This window comes from Oryctolagus cuniculus, chromosome 11, assembly GCF_964237555.1.
Source record: "Oryctolagus cuniculus chromosome 11, mOryCun1.1, whole genome shotgun sequence".
In the NCBI taxonomy this organism is placed as follows: domain Eukaryota; kingdom Metazoa; phylum Chordata; class Mammalia; order Lagomorpha; family Leporidae; genus Oryctolagus; species Oryctolagus cuniculus.
The window spans coordinates 301,135-322,427 of record NC_091442.1 but is presented as its reverse complement, the minus strand read 5'-3'; the positions used below and the strand labels follow the sequence as shown (position 1 = coordinate 322,427).

Sequence of the window (21,293 nt, the reverse complement as noted above, 5' to 3'; positions counted from 1 at the left end):
GCGCCAGCATCCCATATGGGCGCCGGGTTCTAGTCCCAGTTGCTTCCCTTCCAGTCCAGCTCACTGCTGTGGCCTGGGAAAGCAGAAGATGGCCCAAGTGCTTGGGCCCCTGCACCCGCATGGGAGACCTGGAAGAAGCTTCTGGCTCCTGGCTTTGGATCAGCGTAGCTCCGGCCATGGCGGCCATTTGGGGGGTGAACCAATGGAAGGAAGACCTTTCTCTCTGTCAAATTAAAAAAAAAAAAAAAAAAAAAAGCCTAAAAGCTAAACTGCATCGTTTCGGCCAGGTGACTGCTGGTGCTTCATGCCCACGTGGCACGGCACAGCCATGCAGGGACACCCCTTGGCCCACGCTTTCCCAGAGACGCCTGTGGGGAAGCTCCCTACAGCTGCCTCCTCACAGCCGACTGGGAACCACCCACGTGACCACCGGGAGAATGAACGAGCCAGCTGGCTGCAGCCGGCCAAGACACAGCCTGCAGCGTAAGACAGAGGGGCCTGAGGAAGGGCAGCCGGGGCTGAAGTGGGGTCGCACAGACCCACACGGGCACAACACGCAGGCATCCACTCCAGCCACCTGGTGCCACGCTGCCTCACTCACGCGGCCCTTGGGGAGAACAGGACAGCACACGGGGGCTCCACGGGGCCCTGCACCCCTCGAAGGTGGGGAGATGATGCAGGCCAGGCCCCGGAGCGCGTCCCTGATCGTGGGGCAGTCCCAGGCGCCGGGAAGGTTCCACCTGCTGAAACTGGGCTACCTCCACCCCATGTGGGCGCCGGTTCAAGTCCTGGCTGCTCCACTTCTGATCCCGCTCCCTGCCAGTGCACCTGGGAACGAGCAGATGGACCAAGTGCTTAAGTCTTTGCCACCCCACATGGGAGACCTGGATGAAGCTCCTGGCTTCTGGCTTCAGCCCAGCCCAGCCCTGGCCATTGCAGCCATTTGGGAGGTGAAACAGTGGTGGATGAGATCTGTGTCTCTCTGCCTTTCAACTAAATTTTCATTGTTAAAACACTCCAGGCCGGCGCCACGGCTCACTAGGCTAATCTTCTGCCTGTGGCGCCGGCACCCTGGGTCCTAGTCCCGGTCGGGGCGCCGGATTCTGTCCCGGTTGCTCCTCTTCCAGTCCAGTTCTCTGCTGTGGCCCAGAAGGCAATGGAGGACGGCCCAAGTGCTTGGGCCCTGCACCCCAAAGGAGACCAAGAGAAGCACCTGGCTCCTGGCTTTGGATCGGTGCAGCGCTGGCCGTAGCGGCCATTTGGGGGGTGAGCCAACAGAAAGAAGACCTTTCTCTCTGTCTCTCTCTCACTGTCTAACTCTGCCTGTCAAAAAAAAAAAAAAATATATATATATATATATTCCAGTTAGGAGCAGGCAAGCAGGTGCGGCAACTAGGATTGCACTCCCATTCTGCAGCATGGGCTCAAGCCCTGACTCTGCCTCTGGTCGCAGCTTCCAGCCGACGGCACCCTGAGAAGCAGCAGTGGTGGCTGCGGTCCCCGATACCCACGCAGGAGACCCTCATGGAGTTCCAGGCTCCTGGGCATTTGGGAGTGAGCCAACAGACAGAAGCTCTGTCTCTTAAGTAACAATAATACAAAATAAATAAAAAGTAATAATAAGAAAAAAATTCCAGGGGCCAGCACTGTGGCAGTGGGTTAAAGCCCTGGCCTGCAGTGTTCGAGTCCCAGCTGCCCCTCTTCCAGGCCAGCTCTCTGCTGTGGCCTGGGAAAGCAGTGGAGAATGGCCCAGGTGCTTGGGCCCTGCACCCCATGGGAGACCCGGAACAAGCTCCTGGCTCCTGGCTCCGGATCAGCCCAGCTCCGGCCATTGCGGCCATTTAAGGAGTGAACCAGTGGATGAAAGATCTCTCTGCCTCTGTAACTCTGCCTTTCAAATAAATAAAAATAAATTAAAGATTACAGTTACATTCAAGTACAAAGGACAGCACCCTCAGATCTCACTCCTGGGCTTCACTCCTGCAAAACCTTCTCACCTGTTTATTTACGAAACAGAGAATTTGCTGGCTCACTCCCAAGTGCCTGCGCCGGGGGAGCCGGTCACGGACTCACAGCCAGGTCAGCAGGAAGCTGCAGCCAGCCACCCTGTTTGGGCCGCAGGCAGGGTGACCAGGGCGGGGCCCCTACTGACCGGGGGCCTCCCCAGCTCCCTCAGGGCCCCCAGGGTGGTGAGGCCACAGCCCTCGCGTGACCGCCCTGTCTCAGAGGTGCACTTTGGGACGCGTGTTTGTGGAAGCCACCGGGTTAGGAGGTCATGGCCTCTGCTTCCCCAGGGAGCTCCGGGACAGAGCAGGGGCCCCTGCTGGAGGGCTGGGCGTGCCGAGCACCTGTGCCCAGGGCCCAAATGCCCACAGGAACCACCCAGCATGTTTCCTCCTATAAATGGAATGAGAATAAAAAAAAATCCCCTCGGTGAGATGTGATAAATCTTTAATGAAAACAAGACGGCCTCCAGATGGGTCACAGAGGGCATCCCCTGCGCCAGCCCACACCCTCGCCTCCAGGCACAGCCACCAGCAGAGGCAGCTCGGTTGCCTTGGCAACCCCAGGGACAACAGGCTGGGACAGACATGCACAGCCGAGAGCCCTTGTCGGATTCTGAAGCCACCTTCTGTCCAGAGCAGCATTTAAACCACTCAGCCCACGGGCAGGCACACGTGTTCCTCCTCACGCCGCTGTCCCTGGAGGGCGGCCCTCTGAGCCCGCCACCGCCCGGCTGCTGCTGCTCCGGCCTATCAGAGCAGGGGCGACCCGCTGGCCAGCAGAAAGGGGGGAACTTCCTGAAACCTAAACTCCGTGGTTGGGGGCTGCCCAGGGGACACATGGCACGGTCTGGCGACATTTTTGGTTGTCACAACTCGGGGGCAGGTGCCCCTGGCGTCTCCAGGGTGGCACCACTGAGAACTTGTACTGAGAATGGGGAACACACAGCAGTGGGAAGGGGGGCTACAATGTATCTGAGGGAAGGGGGCTACAATGTATCCGAGGGAAGGGGGCTACAACGTATCTGAGGAAAGCTACAGTCTCAAAGCAGGGTCCTGAGGGCAGGGAGCTGTCGCTGGCTGGGTGGTGGGTGTCTCCAGGAGGAAACCGTGCCGTGATGAGGGCGATGGGTCTGATGCCTGTGGACAGGCAATTCAGTGCTTAAAATGGTGCAGCTGGGGCTGGCGCGCTGGGGCTGCCTGCAGTGCCGGCATCCCATACAGGCGCAGGCTGAGTCCTGGCTGCTGCTCTTCTGATCCAGCTCCCTGCTGTGGCCTGGAAAAGCAGCGGAGGATGGCCCAAGTGCTTAAGCCTCTGCACCCACGTGGGAGACCCTGGCCCAGCCCGGCCATGGTGGCCATTTGGGGAGTGAACCAGCGGATGGAAGATCAATCTGTCCCTCCTCTCTCTCTGACACCCTATTTATTTATTTGATAGGTAGAGTTACACATAGTGAGAAGGTGGGGGGGGTTCTTCCATCTGCTAACATTTACTTTAAAAAATGCTAGAATAAAAGCCACACATACCAAGTTCTGGCTTTGCTCCACGGCACTAACCCGTAGGGGACCCCTGCTGCTAGGCCCATCCCAGCTCTCAGACGAGGAGGGCGGAACCGGTCCCCAACCCACCCTGCTGAGAACCTTCTAGGCAGGGGTCTGAGCACAGGTGCCCCCAGGTTGATGGCTCCTGGTCATGCGGGTGGGGCCCCTGTGGGCAGGCAGCTCCCAGGAAGCACACAGGCCACAGCCCCAAGGCTGGGAGAAAGGCACCCGCCCCTCACTGCCAGCGTGAGTCCAGCAGAGGCAGTGCCAGCGGTCAGCTCACGGTCGCTGCGCTCCGCTCGTCAGCAGGTGGCGAGGAGCCGCTTCCAGATGACCCACCCCGGCCTGCGGTCAAACCCGGGTGATGCTCACCCCTGCCCACAGGCTGCCTGACCACAGCAGCCCCTAAAGTCAGACATGAACACGCCTGTGGACACGCACACATCTACACACACACACACATGTACAGACACAAGCACGCCTACACAGACACGCATACCTACACAAATACACGCACATGTATAGCCACACATATACCTAGACACGCACATGCTGACACACACAGCAACACATATTCGCACACACACCTACACCCACACCACATACATACACCTATGCACTCACAGACACCACGCGCACAGGACACCCACCTAAAACCCACACACACCCACGATGCCAGAGGCACGGACGACAGCTGCTCCAATCCCTGCAGCACTCATAGAAGACTCAGATACCACAGCGCCCAGCACCTGCTCCAGCTGCACACCCCAGCCCACGCCCTCCCCACAGACCCCAGCCCACGCCCTCCACCCGCAGACCCCAGCCCACGCCCTCCACCCGCAGACCCCAGCCCATGCCCTCCCCACAGACCCCAGCCCACACCCCCTCCCTGCAGACTCCAGCCCCCACCCTCCACCTGCAGACCCCAGCACATGCCCCCAATAGACTCCAGCCCACACGACCCCTCACAGACCCCAGCCCACACCTCCCACCCCCGCAGACCCCAGCCCACATCCCCCTGACCATGGCAGGTCCGGCGGCCTCCTTGGGCAGGACACACAGATGCCTGGGGACTCTCATCCATCACCCAGAGCGACAGGCGGCCGTGGCAGCCTGGGAATGCCCCCCCAGCCCACAGACGCTTACTTGAGTCTCGGCCGCCGAACGGCCACCCTGAGGTGGGCAGGAAGGAGGGCAGCGGGGAGCTGGGCCGGCCGTCCTCCGCTGGCGGCGCGATGTGCCGCACGGTCTCCTTGTTCTTGCGGTTCTTCCTGCGGCCGGGGAAGGAGCCCGGCGCGCCGGCCCCAGGGTGCGGCGGGGACGCCCGCTCCTCCTTGACGCACAGAGGCCACAGGGACCGCGGGGGGACGTCCTCGGGGCCCTCGGCCTTGGGCTCCGGGTCCTCCTTGCCGTAGCCGCCGCCTCCCTCGTGGCAGCTGGCGATGGCCGAGTCCCCGGAGGAGTTGGCAGGGCTCGTGTGCCGGGCCAGCCACGGCGAGATGCTCCTCCCGGCCATGACGGCCGAGATGAGGGCCTCCGTGCTGCCGCCCGCCGGGGCGCCCATCTCGAACTCGGAGAGCTCGTCCGAGGCGTCCGACTTGATGCTGATGTCCAGCGCGGCCTTGATGAAGTCGTGGCAGGCCTGCACGATGTCCGTCATCTGCAGGAAGCTGGCGGCCGACATGACCTCAATGACGTTCCTGCTGGTGAGCGCCAGGTGGGCCGAGTACATGAAGTCGATGATGGCGGTGAAACCCTGGGCCGTGACGATGTCCAGGTGGGTGACGGTGGCCTGCTCGGCCGACTTCTGCATCTGGCAGTAGAGCGTCTTGAAGTAGCGGCTGCTCCCCAAGAGCACGTTCTTGTGCGCCTTGAAGACCTTGCCCTCGACCACGACGCACACGTCGCACAGGACCCCGTGCTGCCGCTGCTCATTGAGCTCACGAAGCAGGTGTCGGTAGTGGGACGCGATTTCCATATCTTCCTCTCGGTTGTGCATTGGGAAGTCTCGGGGCTGCCTCCTCTACAGGGCCTGCGGGTGAGAACCAGGGCGTCACCCACGCGCGCCAGGGGAGGGCAAGCGGGGCGCGGCGGGGCCGTGCTGGCCACGGGGCAGGGGGAGAGCTCCAGGCTGGGCACAACCAACAAACAGCCCAGGAAAGCTGAACGCCCGGACAGAGAAAGACGAGGGGCTGACCACATGGGCGGCAGGCAAAGCTGCACCTGCGGCCCCGGCATCCCATGAGGGCACAGGTTCGAGTCCCGGCTGCTCCACTTCTGATCCAGCTCCGTGGTGACAGCCTGGGAAAGCAGCAGAAGATGGCCCAGGTGCCTGGGTCCCTGCACACACATGGGAAACCAGATGGAACTCCTGGCTCCCGCCTGGCCCAGTGCTGGCCGTTGTGGCCGTTTGGGGAGTGAACCAGCTGACGGAAGACCTCTCTCTCTGCCTCTCCTCTCTCCCTCCTTTGTTCTTTGCAACTCTGCCTTTCAAATATGAATAAGTCTTTAGAAAAAGAAACCAAAAAATAGCAATTCCTGAACAAAAGCCCACAGAGCAAGAACTTAAAGCAAACATTCACAGCTGTGACCCTAAAAACCTGAGCTCAAACCAACGGCAGGGAGGGTCTGCCCCACACTGGGTCCCTGCCCCTCCAGCCTTCACCCCGGGAGGGAACCGGCGGCGTGGGGCCGGACGAGTACCTCATCTCCACGCCGGGCGCTGCCCCACACCGGCCCCTACGCAGCCCTGCCTCTGCCCTGCGCCAGCCCCGCTGCGGGCGTCCCGGCCACACCTGCTCGGCAGCAAGCACAGCAGCGGTCGGAAGAGGCCGGGGAGCCGGGGCGGGTGAGCCGCGCCGCTGTCCCCGGGCTGTGCCGGGCGGGCGGGCGTGGAGCAGCCTCCACCCGGGCGCCAGGGCACCGGCCACAAGCGTAGCCCCGGAGGCTCCAGGTTCGCTCGGCTTCACCACCTGAGAGCGAAGTGAGACCGAAGCCCCTCCCTCGTGGGGACACAGGAGCTTTGAGGGGCAGGGCCAGGAGAGGGGCAGGCAGCCTCATCTGGGAAGAAAGTTTGCACACGAGGGGACAGCCACGCCCTCAGGGACCCTCTGCCCCAGGAACGTCCCAGATGCCTAGAAGCTCTGGAAAACCCGAACTCGAGCCTCAGGTCTGAGAGCCTCAGCAGCTGAAGGACGTCCGTGGGGGCCTAGGAGACCTCGCCCTGGTGGACCCCGAGAGGGAAGCTTCCGGACAACGCACTGGCAGCGAGGGAAGCCTGCCCTGCCCGGCGGAGTCCACCCCTGCCCAGCACCGGGCAGCACGATCCCGACAGAGAGAGCCACGGAGGGAGAGTCAGGCGACGCTGAGCCAGGAGGCCGAGTCGCCCCGCTAACGCCAAGTCACCCCACTAACACCAAGTCACCCCACTAACGCCGAGTCGCCCCACTAACGCCAAGTCACCTCACTGATGCTGAGTTGCCCCGCTAACACCAAGTCGCCCCGCTAACGCCAAGTCGCCCCGCTAACGCTGAGTCGCCCCGCTAACGCCGAGTCGCCCCGCTAACGCCGAGTCGCCCCGCTAACACCAAGTCGCCCCGCTAACGCCGAGTGACCTCACTGATGCTGAGTTGCCCCGCTAACACCAAGTCGCCCCGCTAACACCAAGTCACCTCTCTGATGCTGAGTTGCCTCGCGCACCTCATGGCTGTGCTCGAGAAAGCCGCACCCCACAAACCTCATCCACCAACGTCTGAGCTGGGGTCACCGCCAGGGAATGCTGCAGCCCCGGGCGGAAGGAGTGCTGAAGATGCCCCCCCAGGCTCTGAGGACGGCCAGGCCCCTCCCACTGGCTGCACCACACGCTCAGAGCAGACATCGCGGCGTGGGGGCAAAGCAGCCACAGGGACCCCTGTACCCCACACGGGAGTGCTGCTCATGACTGGGGAGCACCAGCTTCCGGGGAACAGGCCCCAGGAAGCAGGGGGCGGCCCAAGCACTGGGTCCCCGCCACCCCCGCGGGAGACCTGGTGGAGCCCGGCTCTGGCTGTGGGGAGGTGGCTGTCCCGTTGCTTTCCCTGTGTGGGTGTCTCTTTGCCTTTCAAGTGAATAAAAATGAGTAATTTTTTCTGAAAACAGGCTTCACCGACTTGTTCTCTGTAGATGTGAAATAATGGACGTGGCTGAGCCCTCCTCTCCATCCACGCCCATCCACAAAGCTGTGGGCACCTGGGCTGCCAGGCAGGGACAGGGCCTTGGCGCCCCCTGCTGGCCGGCCGATGGAACCCCAACATCGCCCGTTAACTTCGGCACAGGCTATTTCACCTCCGACAAAGTTTGTAAACATTTTACTTTTTATTTATGTGAAAGGCAGAGCTACAGAGGGAGGGAGATCTTCCATCTGCTGGCTGGGGCTGAGCCAGGCCGAAACCAGAGAGCCGGATCGTAAGTGCAGCAGGCGGGACTCGAACCGACGCTCACTGGGATGTCAGTGCTGCAGGCGGCGTGTTAATCCAGCCCCGTAAACGTTTTATTCCCAACTCTGCTTGGAAAGAAGGTGTTTGGTGCAGTGGGTAAGACACATGGGGCCTTGTGGTGGCCCAGCAGGCTAAGCCGCTGCCTGGGGCTCCTGCACCCACACCAGCGCACCTGTCCGAGTCCCGGCTGCTCCACTTCTGACCTGGCTCCCTAATGCACCTGGGAAGCAGATACACTCAAGTACGTGAGTTCCCGCCCCTCCTGTGGGAAACCTGGGTGGAGCTCCTGGGTCCTGGGTCCAGCCTGGCCCAGCCCCGGCTGTTGTCGGCATTTGGGAAGTGAACCAGCGGATGCAAGACACCTCTCTTTCTCTTTGAAATAAAAATAAATAAATCTTAAAAAACAAAGCACCACTCAGAACACACATCGCATACCGGAGGGCCTGGGGTGGAGTCTCCGCTCCTATTGGATTCCAGCTTCCTGCTAATGCTCACCCCGGAAGGCAGCAGACGCGGCTCAAGTCCGTGGGCCCCTGCCCCCCAGCTGGAAACAGCCAACGTGCACCACAGGAAGACAGACGAGGACACGGGGCTGTATCCTTGTGTAGACGCAGGTAACTCACCCAATTACACTCTCCAAGGAGGTACAGTTTGCTGTGTGGAAGTGGATCAGGATCTATTTTCATGAAAATACTTGTTTATCCACCCCAACAACCAAGGCCCTGGGCAGGGGCGAGCGCTGGTTCCCTCAAGGCGAGGTCGTGGGGGGGCCTCTCAGCCAGGGCCGGCGCCCGTGGGGGATAGGGTGAGGCCACCGCAGGCCCCCCCGGGGGACCAGCCACGCCCCTCCTGGGACTCCTGACTCAGAACCCAGGGCAGCCCCTGGGCACCGCCGCGGAGGAGGCTGCCAGCCCAGGCAGGCTGTTCTGTTGCACGGGCAGCCACCAGGCAGCCCACAGCCTGGCTCCAGCCACAGACACCACCCCGGTGGTTACTTCCCAGGGGAACCATCCACACGGCCTGAGCCCCTGACCGCAGAGAACACCTCAGCAGCATGGCCAGCGTGGCCCTGGAGCACCAGACAAGTCACTGTGGCAAAGGCTGGCACGGCACCTGCCACAAAGCCCCAGGTCCTCACGCCGGCTGCCTGGCCTGGGCCCTGGCCCTGGGCTGGGGGCTGCGGCCAGGCCCCTCCCCCCCCTTTTCAGTTCCTCCCTCTCCCTCCCCCTCCCCAGCTCTGCATGCCAGAGCCACCTGAGCCACTTCCCTCTGTGCCTGACGCACCCCCAGACCACACGGGCACTTCCTCTTTCCAGACCCCCCTGCACCCCTTGGAGAGACCCTTCCTCTCCCACGCCCAGCAGCAGCGAGGCCTGGGGCCCCCACCCCTTCCCAGAGAGTAGGGTGGGGTTCACGGAGCTGTGAGGGTATGGGGCGGGCAGCTGCCCTCGGGAGGAGGCCCAAGGCCAGCACCATGGACTCCTGGCCTTGGACGGCCCTCCTGTGCCAGCCCTGGCCTGTGACCGTGGCAAGAACTGGACAGTTCCAGCCTGAGTTCTCGCCAGACCCTCACAGGGGCAGTGGCTCCTCGGAGGAAGCCCAGCTCTGGAGCTGGACGTGTGGGGACAGGAAGTCCCAGACCAGTGTCAGGCCTCACGGAGGCCACCCTGGCCCACACCACAGCCCTGGCTGTGTCCTCGGGGTGGAAGAGCCGCACTGGGGAGCCCAGACGGCTTGGAACCTCGAGAGGCTGGTGGGAGACACGGTGGCCAAGAGCTCAGCTCTCTGAGGAGAAGCCTGGCCAGGGAGTGGGCAGAGACCTGGTGACCAGGATGCCTGAGGGCAAGCAGCCACAGGACAGTGCCCAGACTCCTCGCGGGGGCTGGGGCTCCTGCGGCCACGGCTGCAGGGGCAGGCGTGCTCGTGTGGGCAGCCACCGGCCAGGGGCCCACACAGCAGCCCCCGGAGCTGGCACACGGAAGACCCAGGTCCCAGAAAGAGATCTCAGGTGCACAAGAGAAAAGGCAGCCGAGGGCGGCCCGCGTCCCGGAAGTGGCCTGGGGTGGTGGACCGGCGGGGAGAGGCTCTCTGTGCCCTGCTCCAGGCCGCCCCCAGCCCGGAATCTGGTTGGAGTGGGAACAGTGTGGGAGGGGCTATGCCACCTGGAGGGGAGGGGAAGGCAGGGAGCCCGGCCCTGCGGCCGCCAGCGCTGAGGATTTTCCCAGGCCGCCCCACCCAGCTGCACACCTTTCCAGCCAATCAGCAGCTTAGCAGGAAAACGCACGCGCAGTCTGAGACCCACCGCGCCACGAGGTGTTAGCAGCCGAGGGCAACAGCATCTGCTCGGCACAACCCATCAGGCCTGCTGCGGACACGCACACGCGTGTGGCGGTGCACATACGGGGCCACGTGTGGGCAATGCGCACACAAGGACATATGTGGCCTGCAACATGAACAGGTGGACATGCACATGTGTGGATGATACACACACATGGACTCATCGGGTGACACAGGTAGACATGCACACGCGTGGGCGGTGCACACATGGGGACGGCCACAGATGAGAGCTGTGTTCTGTAGTGGGCGCTCTCTGACAAGTCCTCAGTGTCCACAGCACAGATAATGACACGGTCACACCAGCTCCCAGGTGTCCCCAACACTGAGGGGAGAGTGGCAGGGGCCAGGGCCACGGCACGGGGCTTCAGGGTGAACTGGGACCGCACAGCAAGAAATGGGCATCAGACGTCACCCAGACCTACGAGGAGCTGGACTGGGGTCAGCTGAGTGGCCGCAGGGTGCAGGCCAGGTGAGGCCGGTCCTCCTGCAGCTCCCGGGGGAGACTGCCCTCTGTGAGCACCAGGCTGGGCTGCCGAACCCCAAAGGCAGGGCCTGACCAAACCGGTCAGACGCCCCACAGCGAGGCTCCTGGCTCGGCTCCTGCTCCCTGCCATCCACGTGGGAGACCTGGATGGAGTCCCCAGCTCTGTTTCAGCGCTGGCCCAGCCCCAGCCATGTGGGCACTCGGAAAATGAACTAGCAGATGGACGCTGCTCGCTCTCACTCTCTCAAATAAATGCATTTTTCTTAGAAATAAAAATGGAAGAGAGAGAAGGCCATGATTCATGAGAAAGGACAGGGACCAGCAGGCGTCTCGGGAGCCGGGAAAGACGCTGGCGGCTCCGGGCTGGGGTGGGGGCTCCATGTCTGAGTGCTTGTGGCGGCACAAGAAGCACAGGCCGGGGCCGCGCGGTGGCACCGCGGGTTAAGCTGTGGTTTGAGAAGCCAGCAGTCCATGCTGAGTGCTGGCTGGAGCCCTGGCTGCTCCACTTTGGACCCAGCTTCCTTCCAAAGCACCTGGGAGGCAACAGGTGACGGCTCCGGGGTGGGTCCCTGATACCCACGTGGGAGACCTGGACGGTCTTGGCTTTGGCCTGGCCCAGCCCCAGTTGTTGCAGGCATTGGCGAGTGAACCGGCAGATGGAAGACCTCTTCCTCTCTCCACTGCTCTTTGACACACACACACACACACACACGCACGTAACCTACTTATACTTCCAACATACCTGCACAGGCTCAGTCCCGGCCAGCGGCACCCACACTGGCCGCCTGGACCTTCACTGTCATCTGGAACCAGGGGTTGCGTGGCCTGGGGACACTGCTGGGGCACTGGCCCCACATCCCCTTCAGGCTCAGGGTGGGGGTCTGGCAACCCCAGCCTCCTCTCCTCTGACTGCCAGCTCAGCTTAGCCTAACGGTAGAACTGGGCACAAAGGAACCACGAGAGGGGCGCTGGGTCCTGAGCAAACATTTCCAGGAGAGCCCGAGCCCCAAAGCCAGCGGAGATCAGGCAGAGCCACGCCGCCGAGGCTGGTGGGGCTCCTGGCCCGAGCCGGCTGCGCCAGGAATGCAATCCTGCCTCGGACCCCAGCCCGCCTGGGCCTGCACAGCTGCACTGGACAGCAAAGGGTCGAAAGAGCCCACCTGATGGGCAGCTAGGAAAGGGCTGTGGTGCAAAAGCCCAGGAGCAGCGCCGAGGAGACCGGCACGGGAGGTGCCGGCGCTCGGAGGCAACGGGCACATGGGCTCAGGCGCCGCCTGGGACGCCGGGTGCAGCCCCTGCCATCAGCGAGCACTGGGGGGCAGCAGGCGGCGGTGCAGGCACTCAGGTCCCTGCCACCCGTGTGGAGGCCCGGAGGCTCAGGGCTCCAGGCCGTGGGCTGCGGCCCGCATCTGGGGAGTGACTGGTCCTCCCCTCCGCTCCCTGGCCCCTCTTCCTCCATCTCTCTGCCTTTCAAATAAATGAGTTCAAGAATATTTTTAAAAAGAAATTCTGAGCAGAAACGAAAAGAGAAGCAGGCCCTGACAGCATCTCAGCAACGTGGAGCTGACCCCTCCCCTCCCTTTCCAGGCCCACCAGGTCCACACCAGGCGGGCAGCGCACGGGCAAGCAAGGCCCAAGGACACAGAGGAGTCTGCACTTGGCCCCTCCCTACCCCAGGAGCCCCCGTCCACAGTACCACACCCAGAGGGCCAGGGCCCCGCCTTCCTCTCCCACCCCCACCTGCCAGCACCACAGGCGGCGGCTCCGCCCACTGTCCACCAAGCCACAATCCCACAATCGCAGCCTCCGGCCCACACGCCTGGGAGAGAGCAGGTGACGGCCCTGCCGCCCACACAGGAGGCCTGGGTGGAGCTCCTGGCTCCTGCCTTTGGCCTGGCCCAGCCCCAGCCACTGTGGGCATTTGGGGAGGGAACCAGCGGACGGACAGCTCTGCCTGTTTGTCTCTCTCTGTCTCTCAAATAAAAGTAATTAAAATTTTCAAGAAATACTCAAAAGAAATGATCTTCCAAATATCAAGACAGGGTTTCAGTACAGCCGACTAAAGTAGCACAAAACTCTCGCTAATACGAAAACCTTAGTTCAGGTGAATTACACACCCGCTTTCCCACCAAAAATAGAAAAGAGAAGCAAAGGTAATCTAGTTTGCGTTTTAGTAAAAACCAAGTGAGAATCCATTACATTCAGCGACTTGAGACATTTCTCTTGGGTCAAAAAATGTCTTGGGGGCTGGTGCCGTGGTGAGGCCTCCACCCGCAGCACCGGCAATTCAAAGCAGCCCTGGGTGCGAGTCCCGGCTGCTCTGCTTCCAATCCGGCTCCCTGCTGTGGCCTGGGAAGGAGGCGGAAGACGGCACTCACATGGGAGGCCCGGATGGAGCTCCTGGCTGTGGCCTGGCCCAGCCCCAGCTGTTGCAGTCATCTGGGGAGTGAGCCAGCAGGTGGAAGCTCTCTTTCTCTGCTTCTCCATCTCTGTAACTCTGCCTTTCAAATACATACATAAATATTTAAAAATAAGAATTAAAAAAAATTAATTATTTGAAGAGTGACAGCACAATCTCCCATCTGCTGGTTCACTCCCCAAATGCCCACAACAGCCAGGGCTGGGCCAGGCCAAAGGCAGGAGCCAGAGACTCCAGCCAGGCCTCCCACACAGGTGCAGGGGTACAAGCACCCAGGCCACTTTCTGCTGCCTCCCAGCCATTAGCAGGGAGCTGGATCAGAGGCAGAGCAGCCAGGACTCAAACAGGTGCTCCAACACGGGATGTGGGCGTTGCAGGAGGTGGCTAAACCTGCTGTGCCGCGATGCTGGCCCCAAAATGTTTTTAAAAACAGAATTATGTTCTGCAAAAGGGCATGGCTTTCACAAAATCAAGAAAATGTGTAATTAAGAGATGGGGACACCAGGGGAGGGGCGTGCAGACCACGGCTCCCAGGCCAGGCCTGGAGGGGCTGCCCTCAGAGCGGGCCCCCAGTGGGTGAGGACGCGACGTCTCCGCAGACCCTCAGGGCCCCTGGGCCTCAGCAGTGGGCGAGGACGCGATGTCTGAGACCCTCAGGGGCCCTGGGCCTCAGCAGTGGGCGAGGACGCGATGTCTGAGACCCTCGGGGGTCCTGGGCCTCAGCAGTGGGCAAGGACGCGATGTCCTGGGCCCCGCCGCACCCCTCAGGCTACAGGGGGACGAGCAGCAGTGCCACCAAGCCCCACGGGCCGTGGCTCCAAATTTAACAAGACAGCTATTTCTTTTTTTTTTTTTTTTAAGATTTATTTATTGGGGCCAGCGCTGCGACATAGCAGGTAAAGCCACCATGCAGTGCCAGCATCCCCTACGGATACCGGTTTGAGCCCCAGCTGCTCCACTTCTGATCCAGCTCTCTGCTCTGGCCTGGGAAAGAACAGAAGATGGCCCAAGCCCTTGGACCCCCACATGGGAGATGTGAAAGAAGTTTCTGGCTCCTGGCTTCAGATTGGCTCAGCTCCGGCTATTGCGGCCAATTGGGGAGCAGATGGAGACCTCCCTCCCTCTCTCCCTCCCTCCCGCCGCCTCTCCTTCTTTCAAGTAAATAAATAAATCTTTAAAAAAAAAAAAAAAAGATTGCTTTATTTCAAAGTCAGAGTTACAGAGAGAGAAAGAGAGAGAGGTCTCCATCCACTGGTGCACTCCCCATTTGGCCGCAACAGCTGGAGCTGAGCCAATCCGAAGCCAGGAGCCAGGAGCTTCTTCCGGGTGCAGGGGCCAAGGACTGGCCATCTTCCACTGCTTTCCCAGGCCATAGCAGAGAGCTGGATTGGAAGTGGAGCAGCCGGGACTTGAACCGGCGCCCACATGGATGCCGGCGCTGCAGGCAGTGGCTTTTCCCACTACCCCCCAGTGCCGGCCCCCGACAGCTTTCCTTCATGGAGACAGAGCTCACTCACCCCGGTCCACTGGTCACACACCCAGACGGCCAGGCTTCAGCCGGGGACGCAACCCAGTCCTCCCGTGTGGTACAGGTTCACAGGCAGCGAGAGCCGGCGCCCAGGCAGGGGCTCCCTAGGCCGGCTTGGCTGCTGTGCGATCGCCGGCCCCAAGGCCTGGGCACTGCTCAGGGCCTGGTGTCCCCACTGTCATCAGTTCCCACTGTTGCAGTTTTGCTTCTGTTTCTGAAGATCTGCTTGCTTGTTTGTTTGAAAGGCAAAGGGACAGGGAGAGAGGGAGACACAGAGGGGTCTCCACCCGCTGGTGCACTCCCCGGACGCCTACAGCAGCCAGGGGCCCAGACTCCGCCCAGGTCCCATGTGACCACTGGGCCATCACCCACTGTCTCCTAGACGCAGGAACAGGGAGCTGGGCGGGAAGTGAGCAGCTCACGTTCACCTGTGCTCAGAGTCGCCACGCTGGGCCAGGCCCCCTCTGGGAGCCAGGAGCTGCATCCAGTGCTCCCACGTCGGCAGCAGGGACCAAGTGCACACAGCAGGAAGCTCAAGTCAGGAGCAGGAGCCAGGAATCAAACCCAGGCCCCCGTGTGTGACACGGGCATCGAACCTGCAGGTTCACAGCTGTACCACACGCCACCTGGGAACTGAGCCGGTGGCCGCTGGCCCTGGCTTCCCCGTGACCCTCCCAGGTGCCTGGAATGCTGCTGTGTGAGGAAGCTCCCTCGCTGCCATGGGCAGAGTTAAGGCTGAGACCCCAGGTGTGACCCTGGGGCAGAAGCCACAGCACTGCCTGCCCAGGTGTTGTCCACTGGACAGGAGCGCTGCTGGCCACAGACAGGCTGGCTGGATGACTGGTCATCACCGTCCAGGCCCCAGTGGCCAGGAGAGGTGACAGCAGGCATGCACCGAGGCAGGTACAGGGCACCCATCCGTGGGCGTCCTAACCCCGCACCTGCCGATGGGGCCTCAGCAGGACACAAGGACAAAAGGAAGCGACTGTCGGCAGCACCGTGTCTGCCCCTCCCCCACGCAGACCCTGACCCCACGCCCCGCCCCGGGCACTGGAGACCTCGACACCTGCGGCTCCAGCTCTGCTCCATCCCTGGCTGGGCCTCTCCCAGCCACGAAGCCTCAGAGACCAGAGCCACCCATCTTCCTCCACACCGGGCAGAAACAGCCACGGGACAGCCAGCGGGTGAAGCATCCCACGTGGGCACAGCTTCAAGCCCCGGCTGCCTGCTAATGTGCCTGGGAGGGCAGCAGAAGATGGTCCAAGGGCTTGGGCCCCTGCTCCCATTTGGGGACTGGATGCAGCTCCTGGCTTCAGACTGGCCCAGGCCTGGCTATTGCAGCCATTTGGAGGATGAACTAGGGATGGAAGATCAGATCTCTCTGTCTCTTTTTCTCTCTCTGTCTCTCCCTCTCTCCGTAACTCTGCCTCTCAACTAAATAAAATAAATCATTCTAAAAAAGTAACAGGGCAGGCATCATGGCACAGCAGGTTCAGCCGCCTCCGGGGACACCAGTGTCTGATATCACGGCCTGGTTCTGGTGCCAGCTGCTCAGCTTCTGCTGATGGGCACCCTGGGAGGCAGCAGGTGACAGTTGGAGTATTTGAGTCCCTGCCACTCACACACAGAGGAGCCTCATGGAATTCAGCCTGGCCCAGTTCCAGCTACTGCAGGCAACTGGGGGTGAACCAGTGGATGGAAGATTCCTGCCTCTGCTTGCCTCTCTCCTGGTTGCTGTGCCTCTGAAAGTCAGAGGACAGAGAGGGAGTGACAGAGAGAGGTCTTCCATCCACACTCCCCAAATGGCCACAACAGCCAGGGCTGGGTCAGGAAGAAGCCAGGAGCTCCATCCGAGTCTCCCATATGGGTGCAGGGGCCCAAGCACTTGAGCCATCTGCTACTACTCCCCCAGACGCATTAGCAGAGAGCTGGATCAGGAGCAGAGCCAGGACCCAAACCCAGGTGATTCAGGACAGGACACAGGTGTCCCGACACCCACCCCAAGCATGGCCAGGACGCAGGGCCTCCCAGCCCCCGGCCTCCTGCACACACCCTGTCGGCAGACAGCAAGGCTCCTCAGGTTCCTCGGAGCAGGTGGGGAGAGAGACGAGAGGTGAGGAAGCCACGAAACCAACCTGATCCCGTGCAGGCAGGGGCTCTGACGCTGAGCGCGGGGACAGCGGGTTCAGGGCCTGCCTGCCCGGCCACGGGCTCTCCCAGGAGGCCCTGCGAGGTCTTTCTGCCCCCAGACCGACTCACAGGCCAACACCACTTTTCCACACTTTCTGAGGCAGCCTTGGGCATGGGTCTTTCGCATCTCTGGTGCCGAGTCCACCAGCTCCCACGGCTGGAAGAGGAAGCAGGGCAGATCCAGGACCCCGGGGGCACCTTGGCGGGGCGGGGGTGGGGCTTCTCCAGAAAGCAGCAGGTGGCCTTCGCGTGTGGACGCCCAAGAGGGGTTTCCAGCAGAGGCTGGGCCGGAGCACGAAGCCTGTCTCACACCTCTCCACGCTGGTCGGCTGCCCTGCCGTATGCTCTGCACCCCGGGCAACCCCCCCCTGCAGCACGCGGCCAGCTGCCCCGTGGAGCCCTCAGGCCACCCGGGGGCTCTCGGAGGCCCCTCCCTGTCCGGGGTCCTCACACTGCTCCGAGTTCTTGGGTGCACATCTCACCACCTCTGCCTTCCCGTGGGCCACAAGGGACCCACCCTCTTCAGGAACTGTGCTCATCCCAGCGGCACCGAAGACCCGTCGCAGGTAAGAGACAGAATGTCCATCTACCAAGGCCAAGAGCCGGCCTGGGGGATGTCCACAGCATCTCTCACCACTGTCCAGGACATGCAGGCCGGTCATTCCTGACCCAAGCCACCCCTCAACCAGACCACGGCACCCGGCTGTTCCGGCTCCGCCTCCTTTCCCACCTGCGGAAAGCACCGCGGGGCGACCCCCAGCTGAGCGCCCAGACAAGAGGGCACGGGGACCACTCCCCGGAGCGCACTCCATGATCCCAGCGCCCTGCCCAAGTCCACCGTCAGAGCACAGGAGGCCACAGCTCAGATCAGAAGTCCTGATCCCAGGGACGGGGAACAGCGTCGGGGACCCCTGACCCCGCACTGCCACTCAGGAGCCTGCATGGTGACACGTGTTACAGTCAGAGCCGGATGTGAGTCAGGTCAGGCAAGGCCAGGGAGCCCCCCCAACGGCCACGAATGGGAGGGACAGCAGCTTCCATAACTCCCCACTCCCCCCACCCCGCCGGGTAACCCAGCAGCCAGGAATTAGCTCAAGTTCATCAGCGAACCTCTAAGTGGGTCTCGGCGGCCCTCAGAGGCCAGTCTGCGGCCTCGCGTGGAGAACAGAGCCGGAGACCCAGGCGACTGCCCCAGAAACGCAGGCCGTGGGGACACACTGGCCCAATTCAAGCCCGCGGGAGCCGGCCTCGACTGCCAAGCCGGCTCCCCACCGCGGGGCACCCCTCTTGGTGCAAAGACAGAGACAGGCAGAGACACCCCCCACCCCCCCGCGGAGGCCGGGGCTGGCACTCGACCAAGGCCTGGGACAACCTGAGCCGGCTCCGCGACGGCGGGACGGAGTGAGGAGCCACAGGTGGGAACCCGGCTCCAGGTGCCCCGGCGCGGGCTGCAGGCGCCTCACCTAAGCCAAGCCCCGTGCCCGCTCCGGGGCTTCCGCCTTGCCGCGAGCCGAGCGGGGCCCAGAGCGTGCGCGGGGCCCTGCGCGGCGGGGAGAGCGGCCGAGGTCCGAGCGGACGCGGCGGCAACGCACAGAAACGCTCGCACCCGCGCGGCACGCAAATACGCCCGCGACAGCCTCGGCGAGGGGCGGCACTGAGCCGGCCCCGCACCGGATTGAAGCTCCAGACCCCACGGCGCGCGCTCACCCTCGCACCTGGCGGTGGCCCCCGCGACCCCCGGTCCCGTCCCCGCCAGGGCTCCCGGGGCACGGCCAGAGGCCCCAAAGTTCGCCGTCCCGAGAATCGGATGCAGGGGCCGGTCCCACGCGCGGCGGCGGCGCCGGCCGCAAGCCCCCGGCGGGAGCGCACAGGTGTCGGCGCCCCGCCGCGCTCCCCTGGAACAATGCGGGGCACAGCGTCTCGCGAGTTGCCGGGGCTGCGGTGCGGGGGCACGGCCGGGGAAGCCGCCGAGCACCGCAAACTTTCTTTTGTTTCTATTTCTGCGCTGCGCGCAGCCGGTCGCTCCCTGTGCCCGGCCCGGCGCCGGGACCCTGGGAGCCGGCCCCGCCGCGCGCGGGAAGCCCCTCGCCACCAGGACGGGGCTGTCGGAGCCGGCCGCGCCGCCCGGGGTCTCGGACGCGTCGGTTCGTCAGGAACAAAGACGCGGCCCGCAGGGGAGCGGACTCGGGGCCGGCGCCGGCTCCCGGGGAGACAATGACCCGGCCGCGGGGCGCCCCCGCCTGCAGCGCCCGCTCCGGGCAAAGTCGGCGCGGACGCGTCCGGGCGCGGCGCGGGCGGGGGGCTCCGGACGCCCCCGGCCGCCTCCCGGCGCCGGGCGTTGACGCAGCAGAAATTCCCAGCCGGAAAATTCCCCGCGCCCAGGGCACGGGGGAGGGACCGCGGCCGCGGCCGCGCGGGAGGTGCCGTGGCCGGGGCCCCCCGCCGCCGCCGCCCCGCCCCGCGCCTCCGGGGCTGGGCGACAGGGCCGGGCCGGGGTCGCGGCAGCCGCCTCCCGGAGGGCGCCCTCGAGGGCCGGGGCGGGGGCGCGCTCGGTGGGCGGCGGCCCCGGCCCCTCCGGCCGCGCCGCGGGCCGCGCGGACAATGAGCGGCGCCGCTTACCTGGGACCCCATGGGGCGCGGGCAGCGGGCGCCGCGGCCGCCGCACCGGCGCGGGGGTGGCCGCGGCCGCTGGGCGAGCGCTGCGTCCGGCGGGTCCGAGCTGCGCCGCGCCTCGCCGCCCCCGCGCGTCCGTCCGTCCGTCCGTCAGGCCGGCGCGCGCCCCCGCGCCCGCTCCAACCCCGGCCCCGCGCGCGCGCCCCGCCCGCGGACCCCGACCCCGCCCCCGGCGCGCGCCCGGCTGCCGCTGATTGGCCCGCGCCGCCCCCGGCCGCGGCCGCCGCCCCGGCCCCGCCCCCGCGGCCCGGCTCGGCGCGGCGAGTGCGGGAGGGGCCGCGCGGCGGCGGCGGCGGCGCTCGCCCCCCCGGCCGGACAGCGGAAGTGCGGGCCGCGCTCGCGGCGCATTGTGGGAAGCCCCCCTCCCCCGGCCGGCGCTTGGTGCCGCGGGCGGTGGTCCGGGCTGCGCGCTCCGGGTGGCGGGGCGCCCCGACGGGAGGGGCATCGGCCGGACCCTCCACGCGCGGCGCCGCGCCCACTGTCTCCCGCCGACGGCCCCGCGCCCGCCGCGCCGATTTGCTGTGCGCGTCCCGCAAACTTCGCCACTTCGCGTCTAGCCCGGGACGCGCTGCGCGGGCGCCCGCGCCGTCGAGCCGGGGCGCTGGGCTGAGCGGCGCCTGCTGGGCTGGCGCGCGGCCGTGCGGGGCTCAGGCCGGGCGGGTCAGCGCTCCCGGCTGCTCCTCGCCCGCCCCGGTGCGCCCGCCCTCGCCCCTTGCGCGTCCAAACCTGGGCTCTGGCACGCCGGCAGAGGGAGGGGAGCACGCAGTCGGCCCAGCGACCTGGGGGGGTTCCTGTGCTGGGCAGGCGTTCGCGGCCCCGGGAGAAGGCGGCGAGGTCATCCTTTCTCCCCTGCGGTGCGCACCTATCCCCTGTGGGGCCGGGCACAGCCACGCCTAAAAGCGCCGATGGAGCCTCTCCCTTGGAAGGGACGGCGCCGTTGTCTGCTGAATCCCGGTGGTGCATCCGACCACGGGGAGCAAGACCGGAGCCCCCAAGCCTGTCCCAGAGACCCATGAAGCTTGCCTTCCTGAGAGACGGCCCCAGGCTCTCCCGAAATGGCTGGGCCCACAGCCACCCTGGAAGAACAGAACAGCACTGGGAAGGTGCCTCCCCGCAGTCTGCAGCCATGGTGCCGCGCTGCGGCCAAGACCCTTCCCCTTCTGGAGTGCAGCACGGGTGGTGGGGTGCAGAGGCCCTGACCAGTTCGCGCACCATCGCGGGCTCCCCTGGCACCGCCAGGCTGTGGTCAAACGCAGAGAGGGAGGCCAGTCCACAGGATACCCCACACCACTGCCCTGGGGGCTAATAACCCCTTTACCATTTAGCAGCAGCCTTCCAGCTGACCTGGGGGAGGAGGAGGCTGGGCCCTGGACCCCTGGACCCCGCCGCCGCCTTCGGCTGTCCGGCTGGCTGCCGGGTCAGCACCCTCAGGAGCACAGACTTGCTGTGCAGATGGGGTCTGAATGCCTGCGCCTGGGTGTCCCCCTGAACCTGCGGACAACCAAGCAGCTCCCCAGGGGCTCGGCTGCCCCAGGCGAGGGTGGACCCGAGGGGCACGCTTGTCCATGTTGCCTGGTGTGAGCACCCTGGGAATTTAACCCCAGCCGCCTGTGTGAGCATGTGTGGCGCTGGCCAAGGAACA

General features: G+C 64.3%; 1 protein-coding gene across 2 annotated transcripts in view; it reads right to left on the bottom strand.

Annotated features, from left to right (window-relative positions):
- ZBTB46 (zinc finger and BTB domain containing 46) overlaps positions 1-19,757 on the bottom strand; it is a 33,673-nt gene extending 13,916 nt beyond the window's left edge. The window contains exons 1-2 of one of the 2 annotated variants that reach the window (XM_051829108.2): positions 19,598-19,757; positions 4,692-5,577 (exon numbers count right to left, since the gene is read on the bottom strand). In XM_051829108.2, the coding sequence (XP_051685068.2) occupies positions 4,692-5,544 (853 nt within the window). In that variant the 5' untranslated portion in view covers positions 5,545-5,577; positions 19,598-19,757. Of the gene's footprint in view, positions 1-4,691; positions 5,578-8,455; positions 8,594-19,597 lie in introns of those variants that run through there. The other variant, XM_051829110.2, reaches the window with a different exon arrangement.
- Between the last annotated feature and the right edge of the window lie 1,536 nt (positions 19,758-21,293).